This window comes from Aplidium turbinatum, chromosome 5, assembly GCF_918807975.1.
Source record: "Aplidium turbinatum chromosome 5, kaAplTurb1.1, whole genome shotgun sequence".
NCBI classification, from domain to species: Eukaryota; Metazoa; Chordata; class Ascidiacea; order Aplousobranchia; family Polyclinidae; genus Aplidium; species Aplidium turbinatum.
Window position 1 is genome coordinate 13,194,160 of NC_137476.1, and position 27,985 is coordinate 13,222,144.

Here is a 27,985-nt window from a genome sequence, read left to right on the forward strand (position 1 = left end):
CTGAAAGTAGCTACTCTACAATGCCTGACAACCCCTGAAAATGCTGGAAAACCCCTGAAAATGTTCGACAATGCCTGAAAATGTTCTATAATGCCTAACAAACCCGTCAACCACTGATAATGATCGACAATGCCTGGAAATCCTAGACAATGCCTGGAAATCCTAGACAATGCTTGGAAATTCACAACAATGCCTGAAAGTAGCTACTCTACAATGCCTGACAACCCCTGAAAATGCTCGACAATGCCTGAAAATGTTCGACAATGCCTAACAAACCCGTCAACCACTGATAATGATCAATAATGCCTGGAAATCCTATAGACAATGCTTGGAAATTTCCAACAATGCCTGAAAGTAGCTACTCTACAATGCCTGACAACCCCTGAAAATGCCTGACAACCCCTGAAAATGCTCGACAACCCCTGAAAATGTTCGACAATGCCTGGAAATGTTCTATAATGCCTAACAAACTCGTCAACCACTGATAATGATCGACAATGCCTTTAAATCCTAGACAATGCCTGGAAATCCTAGACACAATGCCTGGAAATTTCCAACAATGCCTGAAAGTAGCTACTCTACAATGCCTGACAACCCCTGAAAATGCTGGACAACCCCTGAAAATGTTCGACAATGCCTGAAAATGTTCTATAATGCCTAACAAACCCGTCAACCACTGATAATGATCGACAATGCCTGGAAATCCTAGACAATGCCTGGAAATCCTAGACAATGCTTGGAAATTCACAACAGTGCCTGAAAGTAGCTACTCTACAATGCCTGACAACCCCTGAAAATGCTCGACAATGCCTGAAAATGTTCGACAATGCCTAACAAACCCGTCAACTACTGATAATGATCGACAATGCCTGAAAATCCTAGACAATGCCTGGAAATCCTAGACAATGCCTGGAATTTCCCAACAATGCCTGAAAGTAGCTACTCTACAATGCCTGACAACCCCTGAAAATGCTCGACAACCCCTGAAACCAATCGACAATGCCTAAAAATGTTCTATAATGCCTAAAAAACCCGTCAACCACTGATCATGATCGACAATGCCTGGAAATCCTAGACAATGCTTGGAAATTCACAACAATGCCTGAAAGTAGCTACTCTACAATGCCTGACAACCCCTGAAAATGCTCGACAACCCCTGAAAATGTTCGGCAATGCCTGAAAATGTTCTATAATGCCTAACAAACCCGTCAACCACTGATAATGATTGATAATGCCTGGAAATCTTATAGACAATGCTTGGAAATTTCCAACAATGCCTGAAATTAGCTACTCTACAATGCCTGATAACCCCTGAAAATGCTCGACAACCCCTGAAAATGTTCGACAATGCCTGAAAATGTTCTATAATGCCTAACAAACCCGTCAACCACTGATCATGATCGACAATGCCTGGAAATCCTAGACAATGCTTGGAAATTCCCAACAATGCCTGAAAGTAGCTACTCTACAATGCCTGACAACCCCTGAAAATGCTGAACAATGCCTGAAAATGTTCTATAATGCCTAACAAACCCGTCAACCACTGATAATGATCGACAATGCCTGGAAATTCTAGACAATACCTGGAAATCCTAGACACAGCTTGGAAATTCACAACAATGCCTGAAAGTAGCTACTCTACAATGACTGACAACCCCTGAAAATGCTCGACAATGCCTGAAAATGTTCTATAATGCCTAACAAACCCGTCAACCACTGATAATGATCGATAATGCCTGGAAATCCTATAGACAATGCTTGGAAATTCACAACAATGCCTGAAAGTAGCTACTCTACAATGCCTGACAACCCCTGCGAATGCTCGACAACCCCTGAAAATGTTCGACAACGCCCGAAAATGTTCTATAATGCCTAACAAACCCGTCAACCACTGATAATGATCGACAATGCCTGAAAATGTTCTATAATGCCCAACAAACCCGTCAACCACTGATAATGATCGACAATGCCTTTAAATCCTAGACAATGCCTGGAAGTCCTAGACAATGCCTGGAAATTCCCAACAATGCCTGAAAGTAGCTAATACAATGCATGACAACCCCTGAAAATGCTCGACAACCCCTAGAAGTGCTCCACAACCCCCCGAAAAGCCGACAATGCCTGACAATGCCCGACAATGCCCGACAATGCCTGACAATGCCTGACAATGGGTATTTAGAGGTACGGTACCCCGCCAAAAGCATGGTTGGTTCTTTGCAAGACATTCAATGACATGCTTGAAGTTGGATACGAAGATAAGTTTTCGTACAATTCTGTCCGCTAAATATTTTTAGTGTTGGAGATGGTGAGGCATGGTTAGCTGCAAGCATTCTATCACTTGTGTTTCCTGGTTGGGCAGAGATATAGTATAATTCGAAATATTATAAGGTTTATTTTAGTAAAGTGCTTTGTATGAAAAGACTCATTGGATGTTGCATTGCCGTTGATGACCTAAAAAAAGCATAAGATTCCCCTGCAGTGTAGTACGTCCTCCTCAACAGCGTAGCGCATCCTTAACTCCTATTTTGTTTCATGTTTGGAGGATGAAACGGAGAAAGACAATTAACGGAAAGGGGGGTGTCTGAGTCAAGGGCAACGTTTGAGGCAATTTGCTAATTGCAAAAGAAAACAAAACGAGATTTTTTCTACAAAAATAAGACAACAATTTCTCTTGAGTTTGTGGAAGGAGTTTCCTTGTCAGTGTTTTTATATATCTTATTTATATAGGCCTATATTTATAGGTGCTCTTGCACAAGACGCCCTGTTGGTCAACTGGACAAAATGATGACGTCAAAAACGTCACACACATTAGAATATACTATTATGAAAGAGGAAGTGCGGGGTGGAAATGCAATGAAACACACCAGAAGAAAATTGTCTCCCATTTATTGATTTGTTGTTCAATTTAAACAAATATGCGATTGGTGAAAAGCACAAGCATAGATCTAACCAAAAAAGTTAATACCAAGTCCCACTATGCTACTAGCTCCATCTGGTGGCCACCTAAACTTGACCAAATTGAAACCATAACAAAAACATCATTTTAAATGATAAACAATCTAAATCAAATCCAATTAAAAGAACATGTTACTGTTTTATTGAAGTGCTAACTTTCATTTTTATATCTTATTGAATATGCGCGCAATCGTTGTTCGAAGACAGCCCCCCAACGAAGCTTTTGCCCAATGCATTTCAATGGCGAATCGATCGTCTTTCAGTTCACGCCCTGCGTGTTCACGATAATTAATTGTCTCCCATTTATTCATTTCTTGCTTAATTTCAACAGATTTGCTACCGTTCAAAAGCACAAGCATAGATCTAATCAACTAAGTTAATATCAAGTCCCAAAATACTACTAGCTCCATCTAGTGGCCACCTAAACTTGACCAATATCAAACCATTATCAAAAGTTTATTTGCAATGATAAAAACATTAAACGACAACCAATTAAAAGAACATGTTACTGTTTATTGAAGGGCTAACTTTCATTTTTATATCTTTTTTATAATGCGAGCAATCGTTGTTCGAAGACAGCCCCCCAACGAAGCTTTTTCCCAATGCATTTCAATGGCGAATCGATCGTCTTTCAGTTCACGCCCTGCGTGATCACGATAATTAATTGTCTCCCATTTATTCATTTCTTGCTCAATTCAACAGATTTGCTATCGTTGAAAAGCACAAGCATAGATCTAACCAACTAAGTTAATACCAAGTCCCAAAATACTACTAGCTCCATCTAGTGGCCACCTAAACTTGACCAAATTCAAACCATTATCAAAAGTTTATTTTAAATGATAAAAACATTAAACGACAACCAATTAAAAGAACATATTACTGTTTATTGAAGGGCTAACTTTCATTTTTATATCTTATTTAATATGCGAGCAATCGTTGTTCGAAGACAGCCCCCCAACGAAGCTTTTGTCCAATGCATTTCAATGGCGATTCGATCGTCTTTCAGTTCATGCCCTGCGTGATCACGATAATTAATTGTCTCCCATTTATTCATTTCTTGCTTAATTTCAACAGATTTGCTACCGTTCAAAAGCACAAGCATAGATCTAATCAACTAAGTTAATATCAAGTCCCAAAATACTACTAGCTCTATCTGGTGGCCACCTAAACTTGACCAAATTCAAACCATTATCAAAAGTTTATTTGCAATGATAAAAACATTAAACAACAACCAATTAAAATAACATGTTACTGTTTATTGAAGGGTTAACTTTCATTTTTATATCTTTTTTGATATGCGAGCAATCGTTGTTCGAAGACAGCCCCTCAACGAAGCTTTTGCCCAATGCATTTCAATGGCGAATCGATCGTCTTTCAGTTCACGCCCTGCGTGTTCACGATAATTAATTGTCTCCCATTTATTCATTTCTTGCTCAATTTCAACAGATTTGCTATCGTTGAAAAGCACAAGCATATATCTAACCAACTAAGTTAATATCAAGTCCCAAAATACTACTAGCTCCATCTAGTGGCCACCTAAACTTGACCAAATGCAAACCATCACCAAAACTTCATTTTAAATGATAAACAATCTAAATCAAATCCAATTAAAAGAACATGTCACTGTTTATTGAAGGGCTAACCTTCATTTTTATATCTTATTTAATATATGAGCAATCGTTGTTCGAAGACAGCCCCCCAACGAAGCTTTTGCCCAATGCATTTCAATGGCGAATCGATCGTCTTTCAGTTCACGCCCTGCGTGTTCACGATAATTAATTGTCTCCCATTTATTCATTTCTTGCTCAATTTCAACAGATTTGCTATCGTTGAAAAGCACAAGCATAGATCTAACCAACTAAGTTAATATCAAGTCCCAAAATACTACTAGCTCCATCTAGTGGCCACCTAAACTTGACCAAATGCAAACCATCACCAAAACTTCATTTTAAATGATAAACAATCTAAATCAAATCCAATTAAAAGAACATGTCACTGTTTATTGAAGGGCTAACCTTCATTTTTATATCTTATTTAATATATGAGCAATCGTTGTTCGAAGACAGCCCCCCAACGAAGCTTTTTCCCAATGCATTTCAATGGCGAATCGATCGTCTTTCAGTTCACGCCCTGCGTGTTCACGATAATTAATTGTCTCCCATTTATTCATTTCTTGCTCAATTTCAACAGATTTGCTACCGTTGAAAAGCACAAGCATAGATCTAACTAACTAAGTTAATATCAAGTCCCAAAATACTACTAGCTTCATCTGGTAGCCACCTAAATTTGACCAAGTGCAAACCATTATCAAAAGTTTATTTGCAACGATAAAAACATTAAACAACAGCCAATTAAAAGAACATGTTACTGTTTATTGAAGGGTTAACTTTGATTTTTATATCTTTTTTGATATGCGAGCAATCGTTGTTCGAAGACAGCCCCTCAACGAAGCTTTTGCCCAATGCATTTCAATGGCGAATCGATCGTCTTTCAGTTCACGCCCTGCGTGTTCACGATAATTAATTGTCTCCCATTTATTCATTTCTTGCTCAATTTCAACAGATTTGCTATCGTTGAAAAGCACAAGCATATATCTAACTAACTAAGTAAATATCAAGTCCCAAAAAACTACTACCTCCATCCAGTGGCCACCTAAACTTGACCAAATGCAAACCATCACCAAAACTTCATTTTAAATGATAAACAATCTAAATCAAATCCGATTAAAAGAACATGTCACTGTTTATTGAAGGGCTAACCTTCATTTTTATATCTTATTTAATATATGAGCAATCGTTGTTCGAAGACAGCCCCCCAACGAAGCTTTTGCCCAATGCATTTCAATGGCGAATCGATTGTCTTTCAGTTCACGCCCTGCGTGTTCACGATAATTAATTGTCTCCCATTTATTCATTTCTTGCTCAATTTCAACAGATTTGCTACCGTTGAAAAGCACAAGCATAGATCTAACCAACTAAGTTAATATCAAGTCCCAAAATACTACTAGCTCCATCTAGTGGTCAACTAACCTTGACCAAATTCAAACCATTATCAAAAGTTTATTTGCAATGATAAAAACATTAAACGACAACCAGTTAGAAGAACATGTTACTGTTTATTGCAGGGCTAAATTTCATTTTTATATCTTATTTGATATATGAGCAATCGTTGTTCGAAGACAGCCCCCCAACGAAGCTTTTGCCCAATGCATTTCAATGGCGAATCGATCGTCTTTCAGTTCACGCCCTGGGTGTTAACGATAATTAATTGTCTCCCATTTATTTATTTATTGCTCAATTTCAACAGATTTTCTACCGTTGAAAGCACAAGCATAGATCTAATCAACTAAGTTAATACCAAGTCCCAAAATACTACTAACTCCATCTGGTGGCCACCTAAATTTGACCAAATTCAAACCATTATCAGAAGTTTATTTGCAATGATAAAAACATTAAACGACATCCATTTAAAAGAATATGTTACTGTTTATTGAAGCGCTAAATTTTATTTTTATACCTCATTGAATATATGAGCAATCGTTGTTCGAAGACAGCCTCCCAACGAAGCTTTTGCACAATGCATTTCAATGACGAATCGATCGTCTTTTTGGATTCGCATTGCGTGTTCACGATAATTAATTGTCTCCCATTTATATTGAAAAAATGCTAAAGTCATAGAAAGGATTAGGATCAGGCACACAAATAGCCTAATTGGTGGTGTAATGGCTTGTCCGAATCAAGTAATGTAACAAACACTGATCAATAGGAAAGCGATGTGTGCTCTAGAGCGGTGTAGAACTTTGATCCTTTGTGAGGTCAAATTTAGGTGGCCACTAGATGGAGCTAGTAGTATTTTGGGACTTGGTATTGACTTAGTTGGTTAGATCTATGCTTGTGCTTTTCAACGGTAGCAAATCTGTTGAAATTGAGCAAGAAATGAATAAATGGGAGACAATTAATTATCGTGATCACGCAGGGCGTGAACTGAAAGACGATCGATTCGCCATTGAAATGCATTGGGCAAAAGCTTCGTTGGGGGGCTGTCTTCGAACCACGATTGCTCGCATATTAAAAAAGATATATATAAATGAAAGTTAACCCTTCAATAAACAGTAACATATTCTTTTAATTGGTTGTCGTTTAATGTTTTTATCATTGCAAATAAACTTTTGATAATGGTTTGAATTTGGTCAAGTTTAGGTGGCCACTAGATGGAGCTAGTAGTATTTTGGGACTTGATATTAACTTAGTTGGTTAGATCTATGCTTGTGCTTTTGAACGATAGCAAATCTGTTGAAATTGAGCAAGAAATGAATAAATGGGAGACAATTAATTATCGTGAACACGCAGGGCGTGAACTGAAAGACGATCGATTCGCCATTGAAATGCATTGGGCAAAAGCTTCGTTGGGGGGCTGTCTTCGAACAACGATTGCTCGCATATTAAATAAGATATAAAAATGAAAGTTAGCCCTTCAATAAACAGTAATATGTTCTTTTAATTGGTTGTCGTTTAATGTTTTTATCATTGCAAATAAACTTTTGATAATGGTTTGAATTTGGTCAAGTTTAGGTGGCCACTAGATGGAGCTAGTAGTATTTTGGGACTTGATATTAACTTGGTTGGTTAAATCTATGCTTGTGCTTTTCAACGGTAGCAAATCTGTTGAAATTGAGCAAGAAATGAATAAATGGGAGACAATTAATTATCGTGAACACGCAGGGCGTGAACTGAAAGACGATCGATTCGCCATTGAAATGCATTGGGCAAAAGCTTCGTTGGGGGGCTGTCTTCGAACAACGATTGCTCGCATATTCAATAAGATATAAAAATGAAAGTTAGCACTTCAATAAACAGTAACATGTTTTTTTAATTGGATTTGATTTAGATTGTTTATCATTTAAAATAATGTTTTCGTTATGGTTTCAATTTGGTCAAGTTTAGGTGGCCACCAGATGGAGCTAGTAGCATAGTGGGACTTGGTATTAACTTTTTTGGTTAGATCTATGCTTGTGCTTTTCACCGATCGCATATTTGTTTAAATTGAACAACAAATCAATAAATGGGAGACAATTTCCTTCTGGTGTGTTTCGTTGCATTTCCACCCCGCACTTCCTCTTTCATAATAGTATATTCCAATGTGTGTGACGTTTTTGACGTCATCATTTTGTCCAGTTGACCAACAGGGCGTCTTGTGCAAGAGCACCTATTTATATATATAAAAACAATGAAAACTATTAATACTACAAAAAGTGCTCAATGCCAAGCAAAAAGGCAAAGCAGAGCGAATTAAATCAAATATAAGCTTAGTTATTACTATCTGAAGCCTCTACAAATTGTTTCACCTAAGGGATCATCAGAAGGTCTGAAAAAACATGCAAAAAAGTAAAGAATCGATAATTCCTGAAAAGATGTTTAATATTACAACTGTAATTTAATCTGCAAAAAAACCTTTAAACCTCTAATTCCTGAAAAGGTATTAAATATTATAACCGTAATCCAATCTGCAGAAAAAAAGCCTCAGAATTACTAAGGGTTACCTCCATCCATTACTACAAAGTTTCAATTAATTTGTCCAAATGGAAACCAAACGGATGCAACCTAGTTCGTACCATGAACAGATCGGACCGTCAGTTCGTACCTTGAAAAAATCGAGAAAGAAAATTAAAAAAAGCCGAAGTCGTTGATCGCAGATTCCGCAATCATTTTAAAATTTTTCCCCTGAAGAGATCGAGAGAAAAAATAGCTCAAAACTGAAGTCCGCTGATCGTAGTTTCCGCAAACATTTTTCCATATTTTCCGCTAGCTCTAACCCTCGCTGATCGCAGTTTCCGCAAATTTTTTTCCGCAGTTTCCGTTAACCCTAATTCTAACCATAGAGTAATCTATGCTCTAACCTTAACTCTCGCTGATCGCAGTTTCCGCAAACATTTTTCCGCGGTTTCCGTAAACATTTTTCCGCAGTTTCCGCTAACCTTTACCCTAACCATATAGAGTAATCTATGCTCTAACACTCGCTGATCGCAGTTTCCGCAAACATTTTTCCGCAGTTTGCGCTTACCGCAGTTTCCGCTTACCCTAACTCTAACCATGGAGTAATCTATGCTCTAACCCTCGCTGATCGTAGTTTCCGCAAACATTTTTCCGCAGTTTCCGCTAACCGCATTTTCCGCTAACCCTAACCCTCGAGTTCGTTTCAAATTGTTTGAAAAAACTCCGATCAGCGACTTCGGCTTTGTGCTATTAAACTGCGATCAGCGACTTCGGCTTTTTTTAATTTTTTTTCTCGATCTTTTCAGGGTACGAACTGACTGTACGAATGGTTCAAGGTACGAACTAGGTTGCACCCAAACCAAACAACTTGATGGCAACATCTATGACATCACAAAGAAGCAAAATGCATTTGTGATGATCAGTGCAACCTGTAGTGACCTGAACAAAATAAATGAAAATTGTTTTTAAAAGAACCTGTAAAAATTAAATGAGATTTATAACCTGTAAAAATCAACTGAAATTTAATTTTTTCACAACTATAACCTGTGAAAATCCCAAGGAATTGTGATGATGTAACCTGAAAGAATGAAATGAAATCTGTTTTTGAAACCTGTAAAAATTAAATGAGATTTATAACCTGTAAAAATCAAATGAAATTTTTTTTAAACATAACCTGTGAAAATCAAAAGGAATTTATTTTATTTTGAAGTACTTGAGTTTAAATTTGTTTCTATGACGACATTTACCCACCAGTTCCGAACGCTTGTTCAAAAGGTGGCCACTATTAGCCTTCAGAATGGCCAGCTTTTCAGCCAAACATAGGCCACAATTATTACGACCACCTCCACTATAAGGCCGAGCACAGCTGTGGATGGACCAAGTTATTTTAGGATCAATACCCTTGTATCTCGTCCTACTTACATTCACTTTTGTTGTTGCATGGCATGAGCAACAGCTTCTCGACCCCCTATAAAATGCTCTGCGACCCCCAGGTTGGGAACCACTGGGCTAAACTATATCTAAGTGGCACACCACCTGGAAGCTTATAGGCTTGGCATGCCAGTCAGGTTACATGAACTGTGAACTGTTCTTGCAAGTCTTAAGTCACTTTGTCAAGTTCATGAATGTTTCAAGGGCTAATCTATTGTTCCTTGATAACCACATCAGCCATTTATCCAACGCAGCAATTGATAGTGCAGGTGAAAATGGCTTGGCAATTTTGACCTTCCCATCTCACTGCAGTCATAGATTGCAGCATCTTGATTAGGCTGGCGCAAAATCTCGAAAAAATTTTTTTGTTTCTTTTAAATTTTTCGTCAGTTTGCAATATTGTTCCTTTTGGTAAATGTATCTCCTATACCAAATTTCACAAAAAAATATTAACGTTTGACCATGGTTTACCTGGTTTGAATTTTTTCAAAATATCGAATTTTCGTTTATCCCTGAAACTGCTCACTCGCTATCTTCTAATGCACTCTAGCATCTTAATGGACACAATAAGAGGCAGTAACACAAACTTGTAGCAAGCAAAGTGGTTTAATTAGCAGCTCCATGAACACTGACACGTGTATTACTCTCAAAATGTCGAATTCTACCACATTTCAGACATGATTTTCTTTGTGCACCGTTCACTGTAGTAAATATCTACTGCTTTCCGTTTCTTGAATCATTTGACGATGTTTGTCGATTTTCACAGGCCAACAAATTTTTTTTATATGAAGGCAGGACATGTGAGAGTTATTTTAAGGTATTTCGAGGCCCCTGATTCTGAAAATGCACTAAGTTTTATCGAATTGGCTCTAGTTTTTGAGTTAGCCAATGTTTGCATACTTTAGGAGGAACCCAGGACTTATCTTGATCACCCAGCTTCATGTCAAAGTAATAATAATAACAATGCTTGTTTTTATATAGCGCTGTGTCTATCGCAGAATGCGTTGCTCCTCTGCGTTGCCTCATGCAGTAAAATATAGCCTATCTGGGTTGTTTGTACAGCATCCTACTTGTCAAAGGCGTATTTTATTAGTCTATATGCCATTTATTTCGCCTATAGACCAGAAAAAAACTTCTTGCAGCAAAGACTTGGCCTTAGCAAAGGCTTAGAATAAAATTTCATATATAGGCTACCCTACAGTATCCATTTCAGTAGGCCTACCTTTTCAATATAAAGCTGCATTCATGAACACATGACTTTCGGAATATTTTTCTTGTGATGTAGGCCTACTGATTCACAACTGGTTTCATTGAATATTTATGTCTCCCTTACGTTAAACACAGTTCATTTCAACCTTTGCTTGCCTTTTGAACTTTCGTGCAATATGAACCAATTGAACTAAACAAGTGCAATTATGACATCATAATGGTAAACAGGGCTGAAAATAAGTAATTAGCTAATCCAAAGCCTTTGAGTAACGATTTCAAAAATATTTTCATTGTCGAATATCTCGAAAACTAGAGCCAATTCGAAAAAACTAAGTGTATTTTCGGAATCAGGGGCCCTGAAATACTCCAAAATGACTCTCATCTTTTGCGCCAAAAATTTTTGTTGATCTATATGTTATAGATTCACTGACTGCGAAAAGGCTGTAAAATCAACTAAAATGACACTAAAAGCATGCACTATTAATGACTCTCAGACTTGGAGTAGGGTAAAGATGTTCCACGTGGAAGTTAACAGAGGAAGTGACGTCAAAATCACGTGGTCAAATTTTAAGAAATCCCCTCTTCAGATACTGCTAAACCACTTCGAAATTTACTAATTTTTCAGAAAAATTCAGAATTTCTCCTTGGGTGCACCAGGGTCAAAGGTCAAAACCCAACAACAATTTTTGGTTTGCAAATATCAGTGAGCAAAATGGAACATTATTCCAAACTGACAAAAATTTTAAAGAACATCAAGGTAAATGAGCCACCCTAATCTTGATGTTGCAGCATACGGACCATTCAAGCGTTTCTTCTCATCGTTCGCTGATTTCTGGATGACAGGCAATGAAGGAAGTGTCCTTTCTATACACCAGGAGCATAGCCGTACGAGCCAGGGGGCAGGGGGGGCAGCCGCCCCCCCCTGTTGTTTCAAAACGTTGCAAATTCGGGCAAAATCTTGCAATTATTAGGGCAAAAATTGCTATATGAAAAGCTACAAAATTGCATGAATTAAGAAAAACTATAAGTTAATATATTTTACGTATCAAACTATAAGTACACTAGTAGGCAGCCTCTTATTTGCACAAGAAATGTGCCGCAAAATTTTCATTTGGCACACCCGTATTGATGTATTGCATTGCATGGTGATCAAACTGTAGTACGAAATGCATTTAACCAATTGCATCATGCCAATTTGGGCAGCCACCAAAATATGTCTCTAATACTTTTGTGAAACTGCCCCAGGCCCGTAGCCAGCCGGGGGCCAGGGGGGGCCTCGCCCCCCTGGCAAAATCCCAACATTCTTGAGCAACAGCTGCAATTATAATGATTTTTGCCCATTTTCCCGTTGCACAGCTCCAACTGGCCCAATGAACTACAATTGTTTTGTTTAGTTAACAGCTATGATGATTAAACAATTTCGCCCCCTCCCCTAACTCCTCCTTTGGCAACCTCAACAGGTTCAATTCAACCAAGGCCAACACGAGTTAGGTTGGTAAAAAAATTGTCAGAAACTGTGTAAAATAAAAATGTTTTGGGAAAGAATGATAACCTAACAAAGAGGGAATGGATTTCCAGCAGGCCTACAAACCGGTACAAGTTAGGCTATACTTAATTCTTACCATTCTTAAATACTTACCATACTTAATTCATACCCATTATTTACCATACTTAATTCTAAGGGTCAGTGATAACCAATCTGTGCAGTGATAAACCAAATGTGTGCAGTTAAGCAGTGTTTATTTTTTTTCTTCAATCCAATCAGTGTAAATAAATTTTGTTTCTAGTTTTCTGATCTGTGAAGTGTTTAACCTTGCAGCAGATATTGCTACATTTGAATCTAGCACTGCCGTTTGTGAGTGTGGATTCTCAGTGTTAACAAGGGCTGACGCTCCCACTAGACGGAGCATGTTACAACCAAGACAGGCAAACTTAGTGCTTATGGCCTTTGAACATTCTGTATCAAAATCTATCGATTTAGACTTGTTTGTGAAACGGCTTGCATCCAAACATCCGCGACTGCAATTGCAATAGACTAGCTCACGGTTGTATAGGCGGAATGTAATCATATATATCAAAATCCTCGGCACTAGCTTCTTCGAGCCAGTTAAAGTTTTTGCTCGTAACAAGTACCGCTATTTATACAACAAGTCAACAATTGCTTTGTTATGTTGGTCATTGTAATATGGTTGCCGTGATAAGAGACCAGTGTTGGTCTTAACCAGTAGCGTAGCCAAAGGGGGGGGGGGGGTTACACCCCCCCCCCTTTGGCACGCGTGTGACGTCACGATATTGAGAATGATGCTTTCAGTCTCTTTATGCTTGAGCATGATGCTTTCAGTCTAAAAAAATTTGCCTAATTTTAAACAAAACTGCATTAAAAGAGCGAGTTGTGCCAATACCTAACATTCAAACATCTCAGCCAGGAATTAGCAACAAGAAAACATAGAGACTTAGCTTTATTTCCGAAAAATGCTGAAGAAAACATGATCTTATCCTTTTGCTATGCCACCTGACAGCACCATTTTACAGGAATATTCATACCCACATTTTTGTTGAAAATGCTCTCAGAATGCACCAAATTCAAAGTAATTTTTCAAAATTTCGTCAAAACCTCTCCTTTCAAAATTCCTGGCTACGCTACTGGTCTTAACACTAAACTGACATATTGCAATTTTTGTGGATACCGGTGTTTAAGAGGTTAAAATGCCAAAATCATTCAAATTTTTTCGGCCCCCCCTAACGAAAAGTTGGCCCCCCCCTTGCTCTGCGGTCTGGCTACGGCCTTGAACTGCCCAAATCAAAACGCAAAATTTGCTGTATAGCTGCTTTTATTATTTTTCACAAATGGCTACGGCTACGCTACGTAGCGCTACGCTACTCATTCTATTTGAATAAGGTTTCTATTTGAATAAGGTTTAAGGAATTAAATAATATAATGTAGTGTGGTTTAAAATTTTAAAGTTTATGAAGCTGCTCTGAAAAATCCTATGGATTTCTTGGACTTAACTTTTGGTTTCTGTTTTTGCGCTATCTTATGGCTGCAGCAGACCTTGACCTTGGAAAATTAAAATCAAGAAAGCAGCAGTACACTTATTCAGGATGCAGTTTGTTACAAGTAAAAAATCTGTCAAGTGGAAAGTACAGTTTAGAGAAAACAGCTTGGAATGAGTTATTAAAATTGAAAATCAACAGGATTAAGCCAACCAGGAGAGGAAAGAAAGCAGGAAAGTGTTTCAGAAGACCAATTTCAGTTGTATGTACAAAGTCATCTGGTAGGCCTATAACTTTTCATCGAAAACAAAGTAACTTGAACTTAACTAATCTAATTCCAGTCCAACGTTTTCCAACTTTTAGTAAATTTCACTCCCCTTAATTATTGGATGTTTAAATATAAGATCAATCAATAATAAATCACTTTCCTTAACTGACTTTATTTTTGACTCCAAAATTGATGTGTGTGCCCTGACTGAAACTTGGTTAGGAAGTTCAATTGATGGTCATGTGTTAAGTAACATCACTGCTAAAGGTTATGACGTTTTGCATGTTCCCAGATCTCAAGGAAAGCGTGGTGGTGGTGTAGGTTTCTTATACAATGTCTCTGCCAAACTTGACAAGAGTAAAATTTTTGCTAGCCATCAGTTTTCTCAGTTTGAACATATGGAATGTATTTTCAAAGCATGGTAATATTCCAGTATTAATTTGTGTAATTTATCGACCTCCTCCCTCCATAAAGAATGGATTTAAAACAAGCATATTTTTTAATGAGTGGTTTAACTATTTGGAACAATTGTCTTTATGTAATAATGAAATTATTGTTACTGGAGATATAAATTTGCATCTTGATAATATTGGTTCAGTGGATGTTGTGCAATTTAACAATATTTCATCTACATTTGGTTTGAAACAATTGATCAATGATCCAACTCATGCAAAAGGTCACACACTAGACTTCATGTTAGTGCGATGTCATACAAACATTGTTGTTGATAAACCACTAGTCATTGATCCATGTCTGACCAATGTTCAGGGTATTTTCTCTTCTGACCATTTTGCATTAATATTAAAAACAAATCTATACAAACCACCTCGTCCCAAGAAGGAAGTAAAATTTCGCAAATGGAAGAACATTATTGATAAAGATTTTGCTTCTGATGTCTGTCTTGCTTTTCAACCTTTAAAATTGAACTGTTCTTGTGAAGAACTTGTAAAATTGTATAATTCAACTCTTAAATCTATTTCTAATGATCATGCTCCCATCTGCTCCCAATTGCTCACACTCAGAACAAATTCTCTCTGGTTTACTATGGAACTCAAGAAAGAAAAACAAATTCGAAAAAAGCTTGAACACAAATGGAGAAAAACTAAATTATCTATTCATCGAGATATTTACAAAAAACAATGCAAATATGTGAACATGTTAGTACTTAAGGCCAAGAAAAATTACTATCTTAAGCAAATCAGTGAAAGCAAAACTCCAAAACAATTCTTCAAATTTTCTAAAACATTGATGGGCAAAGATAACAGAAGTGTTCATCCAACTGGAAAGTCTGCTCAAGAAATTGCTGAATCATTTAACCAATATTTTTCAAACAAAATTAGTTTAATTAGGAATACTCTTCCATGTCTTCACCATATAACTGGAGGAACTCAGTCAGCAGATCCTTGTAACCATATTCACATTGATTTTTCATTTTCTAGTTTTCTTGAAACAGACAAGACTGAAATTCTTAACATTTTAACTGCATTATCATCTGCATCTTGTGAACTAGATCCAGTACCCTCATGGCTCCTCAAAAAGCATTCATCATCTTTTCTGTCTTTTCTGACCTCCATCGTAAACAAATCCTTGACAAGTGGTCTTGTTCCCCCAAAACTTAAACATGCCATTGTTCGTCCACACTTAAAAAAGCCTAGTCTAGACAAAGAAGAGTTCAAGAACTATCGCCCTGTGTCCAATCTATCTTTTGTGTCAAAAATATTGGAAAAAGTAGTTGGCAGACAGTTAAATGATTTCTTAAACGTGCAAAATTTATTTGATATCAATCAATCTGCTTATCGTCAACATCACTCCACAGAAACAGCTTTACTAAAAATCCATAATGATATTGCTACCGTACTTGACTGTAATCACAGCGTTGTTCTACTTTCTCTTGATCTTTCAGCTGCTTTTGATACTATTGATCACAAAATTCTTCTAAATCGTCTCAAATCAGATTTTGGCATTACAGGAATGGCACTTGAGTGGTTCTCATCTTATCTTTATGATCGAACTCAATCTGTAGCAATTGAAAACTCAATGTCTTCTGCAACATTCCTTTCTTCTGGAGTTGCTCAGGGTTCTGTTCTCGGCCCTGTCCTGTTTTGCCTCTACATCAAACCTCTGTTTGACATCATAAAGCGACATGGGCTTTCATACCACTCATATGCTGATGATATACAATTGTATTTGCGTGTTACTGATAAAGATTCATTGTGTTGTATTAAGTCAAAATTCCAAAAATGTATGGTTGATATCTCAAATTGGATATCTTATAATATGTTGAAACTGAATCAAGAAAAATGTGAGTTTATTGTATTTTCTCCGAAACGGTGTATTTCAAAGTTTAATGACATGACCCTTACCCTGAGTAATATCAATCTTTCTGCTTCTAACTCAATTAAATTGCTTGGTGTAACATTAAATCAACATTTGTGTTTAGAAAACTTTGTCAGTTCCACTGTTAAATCTTGCTTTTTTCATCTTAGAAATATTGGTTCCATCAGACAGTTTATTAATGTTGATGCTTGTAAAACTTTAACTCATGCACTTGTGACGTCCAGGCTTGATTATTCAAATTCATTGTTAAATAACATTCCATATTGTACTATTTTGCGTCTTCAAAGAGTTCAGAATGCTGCTGCTCGGCTAATTACTTTAACACGTCAACGTGAGCATATCACTCCTATACTAAAATCCCTGCATTGGCTTCCAGTATTGTATCGTATTCGCTTCAAAATATGTCTATTAATTTATAAAGTTTTCCATGGTTTTGCTCCAAACTATCTGGACACTTTGCTTGTTCATTATAAACCTGCCAGAACTTTGCGTTCTCAACAACAATTGCTCTTGTGCAACCCTTCATATAAGACACAATATGGAAATCGTACCTTCCCAGTTGTTGCTGCCAGTTGCTGGAACTGTTTGCCTATTTGTGTGAAAGAAGCAGAAAATTTAAATGAATTCAAAACTCGCTTGAAAACGTTCTACTTCAATGAACATTATGACTGAAATTACCGTATTAATTATCACCATTGTCATGTACAGCGCCCAGGAGCATAGTTTGACTGTGGATGTGGCGCTATATAAATGTTGTTATTATTATTATAAATGCATCTTGTTGATTTGGGCAGCTAAAAACATGAAATTATCTGATGAAACCGATTAGTCTGTTTATGCAACTGCCCAAATTAGCGTGAGGCAGTTTCCCCAAAATGAACAAATTCATTAATTTTTCTCATTTACATAACTGTATCGTTTAGATTTGGGCAACAAAAAAATATGACATTATCTGATCATAGTCTATTTATAAAACTGTTAGTTTTTCACTATTATCATGCACCGCATTGACGCATGTGACGCAACAAAAAGCCATTTGTTGGTCATGAATAACACACAAACACATTACATCGACAGCAGTAGTAGTAAACGCCAGTCAACCATGACGAACCGCGCAGCCTCTGCGATGCGGTAAGCACTTTAATAGCAAAGTTTCAGTAATTGTCAAGAAAACCTGGAGCCAATCAGAAGCTACGTTGTCTGTGACGTAAGAACGTACAATTCAGGTAAGGTCTGTTGCAGTGGTAACAAAAAGTGGTGAAATTTAGCCTACTTGTGTTTACTTGTCAGCGGATTACAATTATTACTGTTGTAGTGGTTCACTTCTGTGGAAGATAGCATGAAGTCTATTGAAGACTATGCAAAGAAAACAGCAACAAAACTTCTTGTTTCAAAGAAACGAGGATTATGCCTTCCCGTTCACTAATGTAAATCTTCAACCACCGGGCGTAAGCCTGGATACGACAAAAAAACTGCTCTTTATCTTCGGTACTATAAATCCCAATTACTTTGTGAGATTACTTTAATCAAACATATTTCTACCTGAAAAATCTGAAAAATGTAGGTCTACACCCTGCAACCTTTAAAAGTTTTGCTCAATTAGCTCAAACTGCCTTTGTCTAAATCTTTTCTAACTTTTTCTGCTTGTGCGGTGCCTAAAATATGTAAATAGTCAATGCACTTTTTGTGAATAGTCAATGCACTGCGGTACTTCCGCTATTGTTAGGCTAGATCATCCATGTGTCCCTCCTCTCCTTGCCTAGATGAGACCTGCCACTTGTCCCCGCAACCCTTTTTGCAGCACGGTTGTTTTCCGACCAAACTGAGAAGTTTAGAGTTTCGTTATTTGTTGGATGTAAATAAACGCATGATTACATTTTTGACCACCTTCAAACACTAAACCAGTTTCTGTTCAACATACAGTGTTTAATTTTTGCCCTAGGAATCAACTCTTCAAGCAATACTTTCCCTACTTTGTTTGCACTAACATCCTCAATTATATGTCATCGTAAACAATTGCGGTATTTTTGAATTCATTCAAGGATTTGGGCACCGGAATCAATATACCGCTAGTTGAACTAGCAAATTCAATCCACAACACTTTCCATTAGGCTGTTATTTAACACTAAGCACGCATATGTGCTGCGATGTGTGGCCGTGTTAGCAAGTGAAAAAAACGTTGGTGTGAAAGTCACAGAATTGTTGAAAATCTCAGCTCAGTATTACCGTGCTTGCAACTGCACGGTGCTATCAACGTGCAAAACAACTCGGCTCCAGGTCCCCTGCGGTCACAGACACGCATATTATCCCTGAATACGGGGGGTATCGCGAGTGCCGGTCGCTCATTGTCGCCTGGTTTGATTGCAAACAAGTCAGTTCTCTGTAGTTGCTTTCCTAATTGCGTCTAGAGATGTTGCACCATAAGCAGCCCTCATTGCATCTGCATGCTCTCCATAACGGTGAGCGTAGGGGTTCGGTTTCGCACGTTTTTGTGGCAGTGGATCACACGCAACTTTTCTAGCCGATCCGCGCTTTCGTTTTGCCTTCAGAGATTTAGGCCGAGTATCCTCCCTTCCGATTGTTAATCCAGCGTCTTGGCAGATTGATTGAACATTAGCTGTCATTGCATCTATCCGAGCAGCTGTATCATTTATCAATGTGTGATCGTTAACACGATACAGAACATTACGCAATCGATCTACAGATGCATTGAAATCCCTCATAGGAGTGGTAGGTGATGCATTGCTCGGTCCAGGGGCGTCGTGGTTTGTGGATTCAACATTGGTAGCAAATTCGAAAGACGGTTGTACAACACTTTGTCGAGAATGTGATGGGCAAGGCACCGCTAGCTTACCAATCACGTCGGGATCGAGCACATTCAACACAGATTTGGTGTACCACGTTGGAAAGGATTCCCAACCAACATTTGCCACATTATGAATAATGGCAAACATATGTTTGCAAGGAAGAAAATTGAGTTGGAAATCTTGGCATGTGCAGTTTGGCGAACAGTTGTAACTGCCAAAGGTTGTTCTGTAACATACTTCTGATGAAGTGCTTTTCACAACAAACGTATCTCCATCTTGAACAATGGAGGTCGCGGTGACGTCTTGGGATGAAATGATACGATTCAAACATGCGTGAATAAAATGTTTGGGCCGATTTTTCAAGTAACCAGGAATCGAAGAGTTATAATTCCGATAAAATTCCGACGAGAACATGTTTTCTTGTTCGTACCTAAACATTGCAAAGATAACAGAATTATTAAATAATAGCACAGTTTTGGTAAAGAGGTGAATTTTTTCAACTATACACAGACAAAACCAAGCAACCACACGACACTTAACACACTACATTCCAAGAATGGTTTGAACATGGTTGGCAATCGAATACATGGTCTTTAATGGGTGTGCCGCCATGTCATGTGCCTTTCTCCCTTGCTTTGCAGTTTCATTCTTATGCATTTCGTTTTTCAATTCATTGTGTAGATCAGTTATTTAATTAATAGCAGACAAACATTCAATGCTTATTCTAGAAAGTCACTAACCGACGTTTGTTGTCAGGGAGAAATTCCTTGTGGAGAAGCGTTACAAGAGCAGATAACGACTTATCTCTTCTCGAGCTGATGTATTCCTTCAGAGTCCTGTTTTGTCGCTCCACTCCATTGTTCGTGTGAAACGTGATGTTCACCTTGTCAGAACGGTAAAACCACACCCAACGCTGAAACCCACCAACAAGTTCATTTTGTATTGAACTAGCCTATAGGCCTACTGTTAAAATTATCGTACTTTTACTGTCAAAAGAGTAGTAAAATATTGCTACCTTGTTATAGTACTTGAAATTACTGGCTATTTTGTAGTAAATTTACCAGACTAAGACGTCTTTTTACTCTAAATGTAGTATGGAAGATGGCTATCAACGCAAGTAAAACTACTTCGATTGCAGTAAATACAAAAGTAGCATGATTAGTAAATTTACAGCTAATACATGAGTAAAAAAATTACTACCTAGCTTTGTAAAACAAATTACGATTCGGAAGTTATTTTGCTGCCCGTCGAAAGGACAGTAAAATTTTTAGGGTGGTTCTATTGCACACAAACCTTCTTTTCTGTAAGCCAGACATTCTCAACATAATTCCGGAGTTTCGAATTGCTGATCCAACAATTGCTGTCCTTCAACTGGTTTAACGTTTCGTCGAAAGACTGCTCGCTCTCGGCTCTTGCTAGTGCTCGCAAGAATGTCAGCACAGTTGCTTTATCATCACGAACGCCATTGTCACTTTTCCTGATCCACCTTTCCCAGGCTTGTTCGCGATGAAAGGCACAGAGTAGCACGGAGCAGCCTGCGGAACAAGAAGTTGTGGGTACTGAGTGGTAAAGTGACGACACAAATTCAAGAGCATTGAGCAATGCAGACAGCACACAAGCAATGAAAATGTGAATGCAATTCACTAACTTGAAAAAACGCTTTCGATCGCCTTGATTTCCGCCTCACATTTATCGGTCATGAAAAATGGAGGGTTCCAGTCTTCTAACCACCCCTTTACAACAGAAAGTGCTTCTGCTATATCCGAAGCTTGTTCATTTTGGATGATAAACGTAGCAACAACCTGGTAACCAACATTAGTTTTGACACAAAGAAAAAATAGGGGAAGGGAATACTTGGACGTCTTGTAAGTTGCATCCAAGAGGCAAATGCCTTGGCCATAACGATGCAACAATCGTCTTTGCCAACCCATTTGGTGAACAAATAACAAATTCTGGGCGCATTGCATCACAGGAAGTCCATCAGAATTGGTGCTAATCGACTGTGAATCCCCTGCAACGTAGGGTCGAAACAATATATTGTTGTTAGGCCCGCATGTTTTCTTCCACTCTTCAACTAAAACGTGCAAATTTTCTTGATCCATTTTGGATACCTTTTGCTTCGTGTACGCACCAAAGAAGTGATTCTGGATGTCCTTTTTGGTGGGGTTATACCGCCGATTAGTTTCAAGGGGCATTTCAACATCTTTAAACAGTACATGTTGAACATACGACTTCAGACCACGTTGAAGTTCTGGAATGCTACTTATTCCGTCCGCCACCATTTCCTGTATTTTTGCAATTAGCCTCCCATCGATTCTTTGAAGAGGCCCTGCATTCTGCAACAACACAGCTTGATGGTTAACGCACAAAGTACCTGTTACATCACTGTAACCAAAAAGCCAATCACGCCATGCAATTATGTAAAGTAAACCAACCTCTCCGACAACATGGCCGCTGTGGTCACGGCAATCAGGAAATTTTATGCTCCAGTGAACCTCTTTTTTGACATTTTGAGCATCACTGGCTAACGCATGTTTGAGACGTTCACAAATGCCACGGCGTGATGCAGAGACAGGAAATGAAGAAATCTGAAGCAAAAATAAACTCTTTTTCCTGAAACAATGATTGTCATAACAATATGTTAAGAACAAGCATCGCCAATAATCATTAGTGACAAGTGTACTGAGTGATGTCACTTACCGCAAACTCAGGAAACTTTGTAACTTCCTTAGCGTGAATGCGCGCTGAGCAATTGAACTTCTTCGAACCTTGCGGGCACAGGTTCCTACGGGAAATGTTGTGATCTGATAGCTGTGAAAACATGAATCGTAACTCTTCTCACTTCAACAAACCTGAAAATCCTTATACCACATTTAAAGAACTCTCCACTCAATTGTTATTACTTTCACAGCTAAGTTGAACAACCTATACAGTACATAGAGGAATCACAATAAAGCTTGACAGGTGAGTAAAAAATGATAAGGATTAAGAAAATGTCATTACGGTACTTTATTTCTTTTTAGTTAATGCAATGCCATATCTGAAGTGAATTATTGAACACAAGTATCCAGAAAAGTAGCGTAGCCTACAGCTCGGGAAACCGCCAACTCTCGTTTTCTATCATTCTGCACTTTGTGGTAGTCTTTCCCATGCTGACACATCAATGTAACACTTCTGGAATTGATGTACGGAGTATCAGATGAAAGATCCCATTGAATACGACTCTTTGCAATATCTATCAACACATACACAACATTTAAGGAATTTGTTGTAATGAAATATGGAAGAAGTGATGTGAATTGTACTAACTTCTTTCTGCCCAAAAAAAAATTGAAAAACGAGACAGTCACGTCAAGTTTTACCACAAGTAGTTTTGCTGTATGTGATGAACTTGGTGGATGTTGAAGTTTCAAATTGCAGCACTGAAGATTGAACCTCATCAAATGAAGGTAAGTTGTGCTGGAACAAATTTAATAGGAATTGACAATGCTAACCTTCAGTAGACACAACATACAATTACAGTAGCTACGTGAGCAACAATGCAAAATCACATACAAAATCAATTACATTGAATCACTGAGTTTCATGTACACGATACATCATTGTAAATACAAACCCGAACAAACGTATCATGGTCAGAAGTATCATAGCTTCCGTTAACTTCTGCAGAGTTCTGAAAGTTGCAAAGAACATTTGTTATGACACAAAATAATCTCCCGATACGCTCTTTTTCAACCTCACTGTGGACATTCACCTGACATGGATGGTTGTGTTCATTTAGATTAGGAAAGGTAACACAGCATCCAGTCGAGCTTAACCTTGTTGTATTTCCTTTCAATACTATTTGCAGTTGTTTACTCATGTCCCGTTTGGTCGTGGAAGTTTGTGTAGATACCTTAATAAAAACAGAGGGAATGTGATATGAATGCAATCGTCAAAACCGAGTAGGCCTATGACATAGAAATACTTGGAAAATTGGAATTACCTTAAAACGAAAAATCATGGACAGAGAAATATTGCCAACATTATCATAAATGAAAATAAAGAGAATTTCGACACTTTACACCCTGATTAACGTAAAGTCAATAGAGGAACCGCGTAAAGCAGATACAAAAGCATCTAATTTAGTGAAAAAAATTATATGCTGTTTAATATTTTCGTGCTTTTTATTGTTGCAACTGTTGGTTGTATGACCTAATAACCTTCACAATTTGCATAGAAATTGTCATTATTACCGCTCGCAGACTAATTTGTTCCTTAGCAACCACATAACATTTATAGTCATTTTCTGAAGTGAACTGCTGCAAATTTTACTGATACTATGAGCTAATAAAGTTGTACTGAAGTTTCAAATTCAATTTTTTTTCACTAAATTATGATAAATGCTCGTAAAAGCGAAACTCTATGTATTGCATATGCATTAAGTTACCTTATATTCTGGAAATTCAGCAATTTTCCACAGTTTAATTGTGGCATTGCACTGATCCGTCACCATGACCTGTTATGAAAATCATAGGATAAGTTGATTTTAGCCAAAACATTTGTAGGTGTGCATTCCATAGTAGGTTGAAATACAAATTTTATGGTACTGTATTTACCTGAGTGCTTTGCTGTGAAGCAGCTTTTTTGGATGAACATTTGAAGTGGACATATTCCAACTTGACGTATGGTGTGTCCTCTCGCCAATAAATCACACTACTTGGCACTTCTGCATAGCAACATGTTTAGCAGTTAAAACAGTATACAAAATAAATACATTTGCATATCTTTATAGCATTCTTTTTATTGGAGTCAGTAAACAGTTTCCTCTTTTGTGATGCCTAACCTCGAAAGTCCAAAGGAATGTCAAACAAACAATAATCTGTTATAAAACTAACATGGTGTACAATATAGGCCTATTGTCTTGATCTAAGTAGAGTTGCAATCAACCAAATTTTCATTTTGTGATGGTAGCCTACAAAAATAATATACCGTACTGTACGTAACATTGAAAACCACCAAGCCTAGTGCATGAATATGGTAAAAAATAAATTGTCTCAAAACATAGATTGGTTGTGACCCAAACCCTGCCTTTGGTTACCGCTGGACATGTCACTTGGTCCAATCAATAACACCACATAGGCGTATGGATTTGGCAAACTAGATGGAAAAAATACAAAAGAGGTCAGTGAAGTAGGCTAGGCTACTTTGAATCAACAAAGCTTTTACACCTGAAAACTGCGTGTCTTTAAGAAACGAGATGAAAAGTTGATGAAACAGAACACATTTGTAAATCTTTATAGCATTCTTTTTATTGCAGTCAGTAAATCATTTCTTCTTTTGTGATGCTTAACCTCCATTTTGGTGAAAGGAAAAGGCTTATTATTGTAGTATGAATATCAACACTTAGTACACTAGTTAGTTACAATGATAGGATGTTAAAAATCAATATTAACATGGCACCGTATGCTCGTTTCTGAACAACAAGAAGTTTTGTTCCTGCTTTTGCTTCGTACTCTTCAATGGATCTCATGGCATCTTCCACTGAAGGCAACCACTACAACAATAAATAATTTAAGGTAGCAAGTATAAGGTAGCTGATAGTTCGAAGCTTCATTTTTTCTTCTTTCCTTCTACTATATAAGAACTTCATTTAGGTTTGTTTTATTCTGATGATTGATCCAGATGAGTCAGACAAAAGAACTGCAGCTTCGAGCTACATTTCACTTACTATTTCAAAGTTCTGTACAACGTATATTAAATGTGAATTTAGAAGCAGTAAAATGGTTGAATATTGGTTGGAGAACTGTTGAAGGTCTTGTTGGACCCTAGATTAAGTAGACGTAAAAGGCTCTGTAGAGCTCTGAAAATCAATACGAACATTTGTTACTTATGACACAATATCTCTTTAAACTTTTTAATATGCTCTATTTCAACCTTACTATGGACATTCACCTGACAGGGATGGCTGTGTACGTCTAGTTTAGGAAAGGTGACGCAACATCCAATCGTACTCAAACTTGCTTTGTTTGTTTTTAAAGCCACTTGGAGTTGTTTGCGTATGTCCTTTTTGGTTGTAGAAGTTTGTGTGGATACCTTAAAAAAGCAAATAAGGTGGAACACATTAGAAACTTAGAAACACTAGAAAGAAGTCAACCAATATCATTTAGTGTTTAGGTTGAAATTACTTTATAGTGATACAAAAAATGTAAGAATTTAAAGGTACTGCTAAAGTCACACAATAGTATATATAAGTTACCTTATATTCGGGAAATTCAGCAATTTTCAAAAGTTTAATTGTGGCATTGCACTGATTCGTCACCATGACCTGTTATGAAATCCATAGGATAAGTTGATTTTACCTGAATTAATGCAAGTGTGGATACCGATAGCTCAGTTGGTTAGCGCGTGACTTCTGGAACAAAGAAGTGTCAAGATCAAACGGCGCTGGTTCGACTGTCGGGGTGTGCGCTTGAGCAACGCACGTTAAGGATTGCTCTCCATTTAGCGACATCTAATGGATGGAATAATTCCCCGGCAACAAGACTTCAACAATCGGAAACTTCACTCTGTCAAACTCGGTGACCGGGCCTGCGTCAGTGATTCAAAGCATCTACAAGTATGCGAAACTGCCAGGATTAAGCTCTGCAAGAAGCTTTCCCAGTCCGAGGATAAAAATTCAATCAATCAATCAAGTGTGAGACATTACATACATTAGGGTGCATCAAACGCCCTTAGGTTCTTGGATTATATTGCCTATTCTCTCACATGTTACTCAAATATTTACTCAAATATTCTCTCAAAATTTAATTGGCGTTGTGATAAATTTTTGATGAAAATTTGAAAAAAACGTACACTTCCAATACATTGTATGACAAATCGCGATTCGTAAATACATAATTGTGACAAAAATGCACATTTACTTTGTATGACAAATTTTTATGCCTCATACCAGACAGTTCCTGACATATATTATATATATATACCTGAGTGCTTTGCTGTAAAGCTTCTTTTGGTCGACATTTGAACTGGACATATTCCAATTTAATGTATGGTGTATCCTCTCGCCAATAAATCATGCTGTTTGAAATTTCTGCAATGATTTTAGCAATGTGTTTGGCTTTAGTTGTTGAACAATATACGATACATAATGAAAATGTTGCATATTAATACACCCAGTGGTGCTTTTTTAATTGTCATATCAATTTATTTTTTTTCATTAATGTGTCCGGAATGAAAAAGATACAATTAGTTGCAATAGTCAATACGCCAGTATGTTAATGAACAGGAAAAGGTGACATGGCCACAAAACTCTGTCCAGCAACACTCGAATCCTGATAAAAGCACTTCTCGTTGACATATTAGCCTACAATTTTATGCCAGTTGAAAGTGAAGATGCCACTTTTTGAAATAAAAAAATTTGAGTACTTCTAAAAACATTACTTCAATACCAATAAACAAGTCACATAGTTGCCATAAAAAGATAACATTTACACAAGGTGGGCAAGTTGTACAGATCAATGTGGAGGCAGGGTGTGAAGACGATTGCGACACTTGGAGGTGAATCCGGCCCCCTCGTTAACGGGGACATCACCGGATTAAATCTGGACTACTACTACACCACACACTAGAAGTTATGATAACATTATAGCTAAATAAACTTAAAAATCTCTACTGTTAAATAATTTTTGAATGGACACAATTACATTGATGGTTGCAAATTTGTACATGGACTCTATATTTGTAAAAAAAAGGTAAACTTCAACAGTTTAGTATGAATTTTGAAGGATGTTATGTAGCAAACAACATTCACACCATATGCTCGTTTCTGTGCAATAAGAAGTTTTGTTGCTGTTTTCTCTGTATAGTCTTCAATAGACTTCATGCCATCTTCCACAGAAGTGAACCACTACAACAATAATAATAATTGTAAGCACTGGCAAGTAAACACAGTGCAACCACACGCCATGTAGCTGACAAAACAAGTAGGCTAAATTATTGAACTCCAAAGTACACCATCACTATTAGTTGAAATACATACTCTAAAGATCTAAATGAAATATGAGCACTTTTTGTATTGTTTATTGATTACTCTTAAGAATAGATCTGACTCTACTGTAACAAACCTTACCTGAGTTTCATGATGATCATTCATGATGCGGGCTATTTGCGTTTAACAAACCTTACCTGAGTTTCATGATGATCATTCATGATGCGGGCTATTCGCCTTTTCCTGCTATGAAGCTAAACAAAAACAAGCCAGCTATGAAGCTAATGCAAAATGCAATGTGAAATGTCGTCCATTTGGTTTTCGCGCGTTTTTTGCGTTCTTACGTCACATACAACGTAGCTTCTGATTGGCTCCAGGTTTTCTTGACAATTACTGAAACTTTGCTATTAAAGTGCTTACCCTGCGATGCAACCCGTTCCAAACAGGGTTACCAGGTTGGCTTTTTTCAAGCCAAATTTCTCAAATCTGGCTCTTTTTTAAGGCCTTTGGCTGGAAGATTTAC

At 37.4% G+C, this 27,985-nt stretch overlaps 1 protein-coding gene across 1 annotated transcript; it reads right to left on the reverse strand.

Moving 5' to 3' along the window:
• Positions 1-19,058: 19,058 nt before the first annotated feature.
• On the reverse strand, positions 19,059-27,683 carry LOC145770953 (uncharacterized). Its single transcript, XM_082582694.1, has 18 exons — positions 27,660-27,683; positions 27,288-27,381; positions 26,459-26,565; positions 25,732-25,800; positions 25,428-25,568; positions 24,936-25,029; positions 24,092-24,201; positions 23,923-23,991; positions 23,248-23,388; positions 23,110-23,166; positions 22,856-22,952; positions 22,583-22,728; positions 22,194-22,304; positions 21,929-22,081; positions 21,142-21,829; positions 20,787-21,028; positions 20,234-20,406; positions 19,059-19,923 (listed from the first exon to the last, which is right to left on the reverse strand). The coding sequence occupies exons 1-18, from the start codon at positions 27,681-27,683 to the stop codon at positions 19,059-19,061; spliced, it is 3,381 nt and encodes a 1,126-aa protein (XP_082438820.1).
• Between the last annotated feature and the right edge of the window lie 302 nt (positions 27,684-27,985).